The sequence below is a fragment of the Brugia malayi genome (genome assembly GCF_000002995.4).
Source record: "Brugia malayi strain FR3 genome assembly, contig: Bm_v4_ChrX_scaffold_001, whole genome shotgun sequence".
Classification (NCBI taxonomy): Eukaryota; Metazoa; Nematoda; class Chromadorea; order Rhabditida; family Onchocercidae; genus Brugia; species Brugia malayi.
In genome coordinates, this window is record NW_025062479.1 from 8914600 (window position 1) to 8926731 (window position 12132).

The 12132-nt window shown below is 34.7% G+C and overlaps 4 protein-coding genes across 7 annotated transcripts; 3 read left to right on the plus strand and 1 right to left on the minus strand.

The window, feature by feature from the left end:
• Positions 1–908: 908 nt before the first annotated feature.
• On the plus strand, positions 909–3566 carry Bma-npp-20 (Uncharacterized protein; the record flags this gene model as incomplete). Of its 2 annotated transcripts, XM_043074168.1 has the most annotated exons (9): positions 909–911; positions 1042–1086; positions 1475–1549; positions 1758–1879; positions 2154–2364; positions 2574–2695; positions 2864–2987; positions 3061–3207; positions 3501–3566. In XM_043074168.1, the coding sequence occupies 9 exons, from the start codon at positions 909–911 to the stop codon at positions 3564–3566; spliced, it is 915 nt and encodes a 304-aa protein (XP_042930102.1). The 2 variants fall into 2 exon arrangements, with proteins under 2 accessions (XP_042930102.1, XP_001898814.2); XM_001898779.2 differs by lacking the exons at positions 909–911; positions 1042–1086 and having other exon boundaries at positions 1487–1549.
• A 562-nt stretch (positions 3567–4128) lies between these two features.
• Positions 4129–5715, plus strand: Bm2149 (Uncharacterized protein; the record flags this gene model as incomplete). The annotated part of the gene is made up of 6 exons (XM_001898778.2): positions 4129–4194; positions 4438–4540; positions 4702–4823; positions 5118–5222; positions 5497–5586; positions 5650–5715. 6 exons carry the CDS (start codon positions 4129–4131, stop codon positions 5713–5715), a joined length of 552 nt encoding a protein of 183 aa, XP_001898813.1.
• A 716-nt stretch (positions 5716–6431) lies between these two features.
• Positions 6432–8875, minus strand: Bma-bec-1 (Uncharacterized protein; the record flags this gene model as incomplete). 2 transcript variants are annotated; one of them, XM_001898777.2, is made up of 7 exons in its annotated part: positions 6432–6620; positions 7075–7287; positions 7401–7632; positions 8009–8157; positions 8275–8433; positions 8522–8626; positions 8771–8875. In XM_001898777.2, the coding sequence occupies 7 exons, from the start codon at positions 8873–8875 to the stop codon at positions 6432–6434; spliced, it is 1152 nt and encodes a 383-aa protein (XP_001898812.1). The 2 variants fall into 2 exon arrangements, with proteins under 2 accessions (XP_001898812.1, XP_042930103.1); XM_043074169.1 differs by lacking the exon at positions 8522–8626.
• A 1126-nt stretch (positions 8876–10001) lies between these two features.
• Positions 10002–12035, plus strand: Bma-sar-1 (Uncharacterized protein; the record flags this gene model as incomplete). 2 transcript variants are annotated; one of them, XM_001898776.2, is made up of 6 exons in its annotated part: positions 10002–10047; positions 10263–10382; positions 10768–10833; positions 11199–11296; positions 11432–11569; positions 11919–12035. In XM_001898776.2, the coding sequence occupies 6 exons, from the start codon at positions 10002–10004 to the stop codon at positions 12033–12035; spliced, it is 585 nt and encodes a 194-aa protein (XP_001898811.1). The 2 variants fall into 2 exon arrangements, with proteins under 2 accessions (XP_001898811.1, XP_042930104.1); XM_043074170.1 differs by lacking the exon at positions 10002–10047 and having other exon boundaries at positions 10334–10382.
• Positions 12036–12132: the final 97 nt, after the last annotated feature.

Sequence of the window (12132 nt, forward strand, 5' to 3'; positions counted from 1 at the left end):
AAGTACTTGAATGTAGTTATCGCTGCAGAAATTTCTTTTCTTCAAAATTTCTTCGGTAAGAAAATATGACAAAAAATCTGTCGACCGTAATTTCACGTGGCTATAGAAAATAACCTATTATAAGTAGTAAAAAATTGGGAGGAAGTATTTTTAGAAAGGAAGTTAGGGGTTCGCTTTTCCACAGATGGTGTCAATTCACCAAATCTAATTATATCAAAGCATCTCATAATAGTTTAAGACAGCAACCTCTATTTGGTATCAGCAATATTATGTACTTTCCCTTTAAGAGGTCGTATCGAGTTTCGGATTACAGCGCACCTTGAATCCATTATGACAAATATTTACTTCAACTGTTAACATGAGCTATTAATTAATCAACAAATTGTTAATTAATATATTAACTTCTCTTGAATCTTCAAAGATACACTGCGGTGTAAGGAGATGAGGAACTAGAGTTAGCATCTGGAGAAATTCTTATCTCACTATTCAACAGCGATGAGTACGGTAATCTCAGGTGTGCATACAGTACATGAACTTTGAAAACATTGGCCTACATTAACTACGTTAGATGTCAAATATATCCAAGGCACGTGCAGAGTAAAAACATAATTATCTGATTTCCCTGGGAATCCTTATTCCACAGAATGAGGTACGAAGACACTTGCCAACATGCATGCAAGAGGTCCATGCCAAGGTATTTATTTGGTAACTTATAAAGAAGTTATCACTGTTTCGTTAAGTGATGGTAAAGTGTTCGTAGGTGCATTAAGTAGGTGTATTAGTATTGCAGGGATTTAGTATAATAAAATTATCTTTTTCTACTTCACTTCATTTGCTAGAATTGCTTTTCAGGCTGACACATTCGTTTAAGATTTATTTGGCCTTCTGCGAGAGGTAACCGGGAAGTTATGGTTAGTATCCCGATTTTATTTAGTCATACGCAAAATTGCAGCGGATATGTGTTTTGTAATCATTTAGTAAAAGTCTTCTTTTATTTTCATTACCAATGTAACTCTTTGTTCCTTCCTATGTTTATTTTAGGTGACTATTGTGTCAAAACTTGATACAGCCCATCGCCTTACTATCGTAAGTTCACTATCCATATGTTTTACTTTGTCTGTATATCAATCTATGTAGAAGCGCTTAATGCATAACAGTTGTGATCGTTACGTCATTTAATACTGTTCTTCGTTGATAGAACTACGTCGCAATAATAAGAGAGTTATCTTTTTCATTTCTAAGCAGGACTTTTTTTGGTAGTACGCCATTACGCGTGGAACTTTGAGGAATCATTTTCTAGACTTGTATATTTATTCTCTCATTTTGATTCTTGGTATTAGATTTGATAGTAAGTCGAACCGTCTAGGCCGAGCTGTTATATGGGTAAAGGAAATTATCATCAGCAGTCATCATATGTATCCATTAATTTGTTTCTGCGTTGTTATTGTTTTCCTAAGAAACTTTTTCTTTTCAGCATGATGCTCAAATGAATTATTACGGTACTCGACTAGCTACTTGTTCCAGTGATAATTTGATTAAAATATTTGAGGTTCATTGTATTTTTTTTTTTGGGCTGAATTTATGTTTGAGATATGAAAAATGTGAGTGATTAAACCTACAATAAGGGGATTAAATTCGTAGGAACGTTTTGGAGCCAGTAAAATATGTGGCGCTAAAAAACCAAATGATTGGTCTTGTTCGAACCACGTTTAATTTTCTTTGTCGATCTTATCCGTTGAAATAATAGTTTATTGCAGCTAAAACCGTCAGGGCAAACGTATCCTTCCGCTGAATTGAATGGTCATACCGGTCCAGTCTGGCAAGTATCGTGGGCGCATCCGAAATTTGATAATGTTTTAGCTTCATGTTCCTATGACAAGTAAGAAGTCATGTCACATATGGTTACGTTGTTATCAATTTAAATCATGAAACAAATAGGAATATGTACATCGGCAATGCATGTCACACTATCCCAGGCATATTAGTGCATGTTGCAATGTTCCGCTTTCATGCTTTACTTTCATTTTGCATTTGTTTACGATTTATGAAATTCAATTATATGGGCTTTCATTTGAATATTAATCTTGATAACCTTAATAATGGTGATTGAATCCATCGGTATCATTATACTGTTGTTTAATGTGAAATTACAGACGAGTTATCGTTTGGAAAGAGATCTCTGGCAAATGGCAAAGAATTTATGAATGGAACCATCATGATGCAAGCGTTAATTCGATAAGTTGGGCACCTCACCAATTTGGTCTTACGTTAGCTTGTGCTTCTACTGATACTGCAATATCCTTATTGATCTTCAATAAAGCAAAAATTTGGACACATCAACTCATTGCTAAAGCTCATGAACAGGTATATGAATTTTCTAAGTTTGGATTAAAGGAGTGGATCGGAACCCTGTACATATATGAGAGGTACTGTGTTTTGCAACTTTGAAATTAGGCATTTTTAAGTTGGAAAATAAGCATTTTAGGTCCTGTAGAAGTCGTACAATTTTTTAAGAATTGATTTAATATTTAATCTTCATCTGTGAACATACTTCACATATATTTAAGTTTCAGGGTTGCAATGCAGTGTCCTGGGCTCCTGCAATGTATTCAACATCCCTCATCCATAGTGATGGACCCGTCCTACGTAAACGAGTGGTTTCTGGTGGCAATGATAATTTTGTTAAAATATGGAGGTTCGTAAAGTTTTGTTATCAAATTATTATTGATATCATCAAATAAAGGATTTTCAAAGTACTTTTCTTTAAAAGAAATATTTTTCACTAGTTATCTTCCAAGAAAAAGTAGTTGTAATGGTTAATATTGTGACATTTTAAATAGTTGTCATTATGGTCTATTTTCAGAGAAAAGAAAGATGGGATTTGGGAACTAGAAATCTCTTTGGAGGGACACACTGATTGGGTACGTGATGTAGCTTGGGCTCCAGTAGCAGCTCATAACGTCAATACAATTGCTTCATGTGGGCAGGTATTTCGTATATCGTTTCGGACGTTCATTTACTATTTTGAAATATTCCATGTCTAAATTACTGTATCTATAGGACAGAAAAGTGATCATTTGGCGTTGTTCGAGTGTTGATCAGCGGTACTGGTCTGCTCAAGAACTGGTTGTCTTTGATGACATTTTATGGCATGTTAGCTGGTCGCTGTGTGCTACTGTTCTTGCAGTGTCGGGTGGCGACAATGTGGTAATCATTGGAAATTTAAATTTTTTGATGCAAAGTATTTCCAATTTTTCATTGTTTGAATCAACAGAGTTGGCTGTTAATAAAAAAGTGGATTCGTTTTAAGATGCTACATTTTATATTTCATTACGTCACAGTGCTTTTTTTAGAAGATGCGTTTCTTTCATATTCACAAAGATGAACAGTTCATTTGTTAGAAAAGAATGGAACTAATTTAATGTAAAGTAACGAGATATTTTTAAGACCTTTATTACACTTAAATTGTGCTGGAATACTGTCACATCTTCCGTTTTCAGATTTCGTTGTGGAAAGAAAATATCCAAAATGAATGGATATGTATTTCTGAGCCAGAAGAAAAGTGACATATTCAGGACCGTTTTCATGTGTATTGTTCGTTTTTTGAATTGATAAGTTATGTTTAGGTTGGAAATGTTTGTTATTCAGAGTTAAAGTAGTTTCTGATGTTTAATATGTACTTTTCAATAATTATTAAATATACCATATTTTCTATTAAATATATACCATATTTTCCACCAATAAATATCTTTCTTCAGTAACGACACTTTTCTAATGCGTTAATGTAACACCTTATTTTTCTAGAAATGTTGACAAGGAAATTTTTGGCTGAACTTTTATCTTCATGTTACTCTGTTCACCACATTGTTTCTACATCTTCATGAACTTATTATTTCTTTCTGGTTTCGTTGAGTTTACAGATAATTCCAGTTAATTACTAGGACACTTCACTGACTTTGTTAATTTAATGCTTGATGTAGTTTTGCATCGTACTATTTCTGACTATCTTATTCAGCTACTTCCACTACGTTTTTACGATTGGTAAGTTAATACTTGAAACTATAATGAACAAATATTCAGGAATAATTTGGTTCCGTATATTAATGTTCAGAAAAATTCGACGTTAAAATGTTCAAAAAATTCGACGAGAAAGAGGACATAATCGGTACTCAGCAGTTGAAGTCGTCAGCTCAGGTTCAAATTGTTGTCTTTCAATTCACTTTATTGTCTTAGATATATCAGAGTTTGGGAATTTTTGCAAGTAATGTTGCATATTTCATCTGTGCCAATTCAAATAATGTAGATTATTAGGTAATACAGTCGTGGTAATCTGTCTAGAACGTTATAAATTATATCGGATGTCAAGGTTTGAAAGTCCTTTGTGGAATTGCATCCATGGGTGCACTGTAATTTTCTGTAACACAGCTTTTATTTCAGAAATCAATACGATCGAAAATAGTAGATCAGTTACCATTACTAGATGATTATATCAACGATATATTACCTAAAAAAGACAGTTTTAAATTGATCAAATGCAAGGGTTTGTTTCAGCTCTGTCCAATGAATTTTAAGGTTTTGTTTGAGATAAATTTCCCAAGCCATGTTTTTTCACCATTGGTTAATCTATACATTATCATCGTAATATCATAAAATACCCATTGCCATCATGACTTGTTCTACTAATATAGTATAGATTTCCAGAACATGTCGAACTCATTGCTGATTGTGAAGGAAAGATACTGTTTATTAAACCGAGAGATGTACCGTATTTTCCTACCCTTCGTCTCCTTCATCAGTATCCTTTTATTTTGCCTCATGAAAAGGTTGATGATTTAAGTACCTGTGAAATTTTGGAAGTTTGTTACTACTGCTGTGATTGTTTTTATAACTAGCAGCTAACCACTACTAAAACCACTAAATAAATAACGTGAGTCTGTATTTTCCTTGTGATTTATCATTACCGAAATCATCCTTACGTTATCAATTAGTGCATCGAAGTTCAGTAGTTGCACTTTACATAATTTATGAGCCAGGAATCCTGCTTTAGCGTTCAAGTGAAAAGGCCTATCAAATTCCTCAAAATAAGGTGACGGAAAAAATTCTTCGAACTGTTTTAGGTCGATAAAGGTGCAATTAAGTTCGTCCTCAATGGATCTCAAATCATGTGTCGCGGTTTAACCAGTCCAGGTGCCAGATTAAATGTAGATGTTCCCGAAAACAGTGTACGTTTTTTCTCCTCCTTGTATACATATCATTTTGCATCGATCTCTTGTAAATAACTTAAAATCCCATACACAGACTGTTTCTCCGACACTCCCGTATTTTGATAGAACAAAAAAAAAAACCGCTTGTATGCGTGGTGTCAACTTCTACATAATGCGACAAACTTCCGCCTATATATTAGTGTTCCATCAGTCCATATCCTCCACGTATTCCAAACGTATGATGTATTCTATTAAGTTGTTTCTCGTCCTTGAAAAATACTTTAAATTTCAGGTTGTGGCTCTAATGGCAGAGGGGAAAAAGCATGCACTGGCGATAGGTCTTACAAAAATGTCTGCCGATGAAATACTTACAGTGAATAAGGCAAAATTTAGTTTTTTATGTACCGAAAGAGGAATGGATGGTTTCCAAGCTAATGCTTTTCAGGGTATTGGTATTGAGAACCTGCACCACCTGAACGATGGTCTTTGGAAAGTTCCGACAGTCTTATGACGATAGTTAGTGCACAGAAATAATGAGCTTGACAGCCCAACATCCTACTGTTTATTGCCAGTTTGGTCAAATACATGTTGAATAACGGTCTTCTAGCACGGTGACACTCAATTTTATTTATCGTGATTCTCAAAACCCGTGTTTACACCTTATTGTGATTCTAAAAACGGCTTACTAATGCTTGAACCGGATTCAATATTTACTGTTTTATAATTAAACTGACACTGACAAAGTTGCATAAAGCTCTATTGTTTTATCTCATCTTTGTCGAGGTTTTAGCACTTATATCATGCTTTTCTAGTACTGATTGCGTAACACATCTCATATATGGATCGACCAAATCTTAATGAGACTCCCACAATAAAGTTTTTAAGTCTATTAGTAATACACAACAGCAAAATACAAAAGTCAGAATTACGGGAACAAGAAACTATAGACACTAAACACACTGAATAAGGATTAAGATTTATAGTCAAACGGTTATGTCTAAGAAAGTCGTCCATGAAACCGATGTATAATACTGTCCATATGAGATTCATAGGACCCTATGTGGCTGTCGATAAGAATTTTTTACATGAGATATCAGTTGTGAACATTAGGTAGCAGGAAACTGGACAGGAACTATTCAAACTTTGTCAGAATTAACGAAAATCTTAACGATTAAAGGTAAGTGAAAACCCACAAACATGTTAATCACAATCACATATCAAGGTACTTTATGAGAAAGCTGTTTCAGTTCGCAATATTTTGGAATGCACAACATAGGAAATCGCCCAACGAAAATTGATCAGAAGACATTTCATTGCCTTCGTCCACCTTTCTTCGGCATTGAACTGCATTTTAACAGAATACTCCATTTTATTGTCTTCGATATGTTCTCTGTACATTCGGTGAGGGAACCGAAACTAAAATTAGTTCACCTTAATTCTCCACCTAACGTTTGACTTTCATTGTAAGCATGAAAATGATACAGTGTAAGGAATTTTCACTGCATTCAGGTTGTACTTATGTTTCCTCTTAAGTTTACGAGGACAGAACACAGAAGGAACCGATGGAGTCAGGAAAAGTGATAAGTGGATAGGCTCTCCGTAGTTTACCTACTTATCATTACTCACTTTCAATTACTAATGTCCTGCAACATATAGTCAATATAGTTAATGAGTGTACAACAATCTCTATGCATCACAGCAAATAATAAACAGCTATTATACCGGCATAGTGTTGACAGTTTAACCAACAATTGCTAAAGTTGACTCCCATTCAAAAATGGTTATTTAGCAGAAGGATGCCGTTGACAAAGAACATTGCAGAATAAAAACAGTACCAAAAATGAATTAACATAAAGTGTAACATCTTGACCTGAGCACGTTCAATATTTCTCTGCAATTGACAGAAACATTCCATAAAAGCACAAATGCCTTCATCGAATTTCTTTTGACCAAACGGTTTAAAACCTCCACTACCAAAAAGCGGTAATTCAGCGCCGGTATCCAAACACTGGACAAATGAATGACTGCCAACTGGCACAATTCGATACAACGTGAATTCAATATCAAGACAATCTGCTAACGTCTGCAATATTCGTTTTCAAGTTTTTTAAACATAGGAGAAATGATTATGCTTTATAAAATTCTAAAGTAATCGCGCAGTAAATACTATCAAATTCCCAATAATCCAAAACTTACATTAATCAGCAAAGCCAATTGTCCCCATGCAGCATTGATTTCGCTCCATTCAACTTGAGAATGTGGCAATTGACCAAGACGAAAACCATTAATTGTACCGAAGCTTCCTTGCTTCCAAATATGAAATGCTGTATTTAATACATTGATTTTTGACAGTCTATCACGTTGACTTTTCAAACAATGCACCTCGGCTTCCAGATCTTGCTCCTTCATTTCCATTCTGATCAACTGCCTTAAGTATTAATACCGCAAAGTACAGGAACAGTATCTTGATCATTTTGGAAGAATCAGTTGAAATACGCACATTCACATTTGAATATGTTGATTTATATGATTAATGATAACCTGTTTACTAGATATTACACGAAAAAACTGTTGGATGCACTCGAAAGTAAACCACGACGTAATGAGATGTAGGAGGAAATCCAACAGACCAAATTTCACCATTATTTTTTAAAAAGTGCATTTTTTTTCGCCATTTTTTATTTTTTTTTAAAAATTTCATTTTTGATTTTTTTAAAAATTTTTTTTTAAAATTTCAAAAATATGATGACATATTCTTCCTCTCGTTCTCTCCTATCTGTCTAATAATAGAGAGAAACGACCACCTGTGGTTGTCACGAAATACTCTCCATAGCAATTCCGCAGATTCATTTTCAGCATATAATTCACTTTTTTTTTTTTTTAATTCCGCATCCAATTTTGCCTCTTCAGCCTCCAATTTTCTTGATTCTCCTATCAAAGAAGCTTCTTCATTCTACAATAAAAGATGTAAAATAATCATATAATATCGAAATTCATTTCATGAGAAGACAATAGTTTTACAGCAATACCAAGGATAATAAAGCATAATTGGATAATAGATTTCCGTTACCTTCATAGCAGCAAGTTTTGCAGCTACAATATTTCTATCCATTAAGCGAGCATCACTCCCTTCTTTCAAGTAATCAAGTAGCTCACGGTACTGTGCACATTCTTCGTCTAGTTCTTTTAAATGCTGGTCCATCCCCGAAAGTAGCTGCTCTGTACAATCCTGAATTTTATTCCGTGGTGAGATAAGACACAATCAGTCCGGAAGGAAATTATAAAACACACCCTGGATAATTAGTATGATCAGTCACCTCACACATCGGTCCCTTTAAAGCTGAATTTGAATTACATATTATATCAAACAGATTCCCTGTCATTGCTGAGGGACCTTCTTGAAAGCAAAGCGATGGATCATCCTGGAAAAAGATGTAGCAAGCATCACTCATTTACACTCAAAAAATTGCATTTCCATGATAGTGCACCTTTTGACAAATTAGAATAATCAAGATGGTGGTAAAAACGTTTTTAAATCGATTCAAATAAATTGAATGAACTAATACATCAACTAAAAACGGATTCTGCTCGTCCTCGAGGCATTCAAAAACACTCTCATCCAAAACTAGCTTATTCTGACAGTTGAAGCATGTTGGGACGTTGTCACTCATTTCGCAGCAACAAATCTGTTTCTAGTAGCATCAGAGAAATGAAAATCCCATTTGAACTGTGCTGCCTGCAAAAGAAAATACTGCCTGTCTTCAATTTATAAAACAAAACAATTAATATAATGCATTTTATTGCCACTTCATACTAAATAACTGATATCAAATTTATTTCCTCTCAGTTCCATATGACCCATTCCTCCAGTGATATTAGCAGACATGCATCAAAGTCTTAGCTCCTTCAAAGAAAAAAAAAACAGTATTCTACGCGGAAAACTCGTAAAAACAGCGTATTTTATTCGCTAAACGCAACTGCAGAACAGCGACTAATGTAGATATTCCAATATACGTAGAGATTGATGAAAGATTTTCTCGCATTCACGTTTATACTCCTGTAACATGTCACAAATATACCCTCTTGCATGACCCTTCTGCCGATTGTTTGCTCCTCTCTCAGAAATTTCAAGCTTGCAGTCATCAAACCTTACAATACATGAACAAACAATTATTGAGCTGTAAAGATGGGTGGGTTCTCACAGGGTTGTGACTGTAATAGCGTGCATGTCAGTGAGACGTGTCGTTGTCGCGTTTACTGCTGAAATACGTTTGCACAGTGGACTGACTGTGTGGATTGGGATTACCGGGTGCGCAAGGTGATTCGCATTAGATTGATTGTTAGGAAAGTAAGGCTTAGAGTGAGTAAAGTTTGCCAATGCTCTTTTTGTCCTGTTTGTTTTGACCTTTACTTTTTGAAAGCAGTTTTGACGTTTTTACTTTTTTTTTTTTGAAAGCAACAGTTAAAATTATGCAGCAAATGTATTTAACGGTGCAATCACTGGAAGCATCAGATCTTCAGAAGGAGTTTCTTGAAATAACTGTTGGTTTTTTGTTGGTGTATCGGCATGTTTACAACCATTTTACTTCATAAAAATTCACAGGAACGATCTGGAGATGTATTACGCTAGATGACTGGATATTTGTAGATACAGCAATATTCCCTGCACAGTATGTTTGTTTAATGATATCTGTACGCGTGAACTATGTTTTAATTATCACGTCTACTTTGACCGTATATTTTCTTTGTTTTTAGCACTAAAACGGTAGGGTGCGTGGTCGCCATAGAATTTTCGAGATGTCTTGGTTGTGGGATTGGGTGTCCGGCATGCTTAATTATCTCGGTAAGTATATGTTTATGTTGTTCGTCTGAGGTGGTATACTTCAAATCTGTAATTGTTTAAGAGGCTTGAGATGAGTTGTGAATAAAAAGCATGGAGGAAGTTCTTGAAGTTTATTATTTCTTTTTGTGTTAGCTTTAAACAGCGATAAAACACGTGAATAACAACGTACGGAAATTTCCAGGTTGACGTCAGCTATTTTGATTTTAATGTTACAGGTCTGACTAAGAAAAACGGTAAACTAGTTTTCTTGGGGCTGGATAACGCTGGCAAGACGACACTTCTTCATATGTTGAAAGATGATCGTATGGCCCAACATGTTCCGACACTTCATCCTAGTAAGTTTATATGTTTATAATATCCTTTTGGATTATCTTTCTGTACTTTGAAGGTACTCTAGTACTGGTGATATGTTTATGTTCTATGCACATATATAACTCCCTTAATTCTTGACGAATATTCGGAAATGTTAGGCTTTATGTTTTGTGAAAATAGTTCATTGGAATAGGAGCGTTGAGATTATTTCTCGTATAAATAGGGAACGCTGAAAAAGTAGGGAGAGATAGGGAAATTGTTCTCCAAATGTTTTTATATAATATTTATGTGCTATGTGCTAGAAAATTTAAGATTCATACACGTTATGTTTGATTAGCTTTGATTACCGGTTCTGTTCTTTTATCATTTCTTTCAATTTATAGTATATTTAATGAGATGCGGTTCTAGCTTCTGAAGAGCTTTCACTGGGTGGTATTCGCTTCACAACATTTGATCTTGGTGGACACGAACAAGGTTAGTTCGGTGACTCTCCTATATAACTGACGAGATTTTTGTGTGCTGATGAGATAGCTCTTTTGATGCAGGTAATGCATTTTAAAACCGCTTTAGTTTTACTTAAATTGGTTCAGACCGTTACTTCAGCCTTTTTTTCACACAACAATTTTACGCAAAGAGAAAAACAAATCCGTGGGTTAATTTAGTTGCAGCAATTACTGTGTTTTAAGCAAGTAGTGGTTTGACTTTTTTGTCATAAATCGCAATGATTATGCAGAAAGCAGTGAAGTATGTTCTACATTTCAAGGATAAATGCCTGTCGAAGATTAGTGGCGTTTATTTCATCGGATCATATAGGAATTGAAAGAGTGAAACATTTTCAGCACGACGTGTTTGGAAGGATTATTTTCCAGCTGTAGACGCTATTGTATTTTTAGTGGATTGTGCTGATGTTGAGCGGATTGCGGAAAGTAGGCGTGAGGTGCTGTTTAATCAAGTCGTTATTTCAGCTTTTTTTTTTTACAGAAGAATTTTATGCAGAAGTTAAATTCGTGCGTTTAGTTGCAATAATTACTCTGTGTTTTAAACTGTAGTGTTAACTTCTTTGTGTTTTTAGCTCGAAAGTTTGTTGGGCGATGAGCAAGTGGCTTCTTGTCCACTACTTATTCTCGGAAATAAGATTGATAAGCCAAATGCATTAGGAGAAGATCAACTGAAGTGGCATTTGGGAGTATCAAACATGACCACTGGAAAAGTTTGTTGATGCAAATTTATTGGTTTTTATTTTTCATAGAAGCTACACTGTGTTTTTATTTTCACCAGTCGTTGTTTACTTTGTGTTGTTCCCTTTTATCCTCCTCATTTCACATTTCCTTAATATATTTTAAGTGACGTTTAATTAAGCTATCTTTATCTGGATTTAAACTAATGGCTATCCATCAGCCCTTTTCCCTGATTTTTCACTGGTCGTTATGTTCTTTTATGATTTAGATACCTGTAGAACAGTTTCAAGGCTTAAATTTATTGTAATACAAAGTTAAGTTCCACAAATACTCTATAGTAACCCGAACTTGGATGAGTTTTACTCAGATATTATTGTTTAGGGACAAATTTCGAGGATGGATATATCGTCGAGACCAATGGAAGTTTTTATGTGCTCGGTTTTAAGGCGCCAAGGATACGGGGAAGGTTTCAGATGGTTGTCGCAATATTTAGATTAGATATTGTTGGATATGCTTCTCTAAATGAGTTATGTGGGATGGTGTTCATTTATTGTACTTTTCCAAACAAATTTCTATATAATTTCATTCCATCATA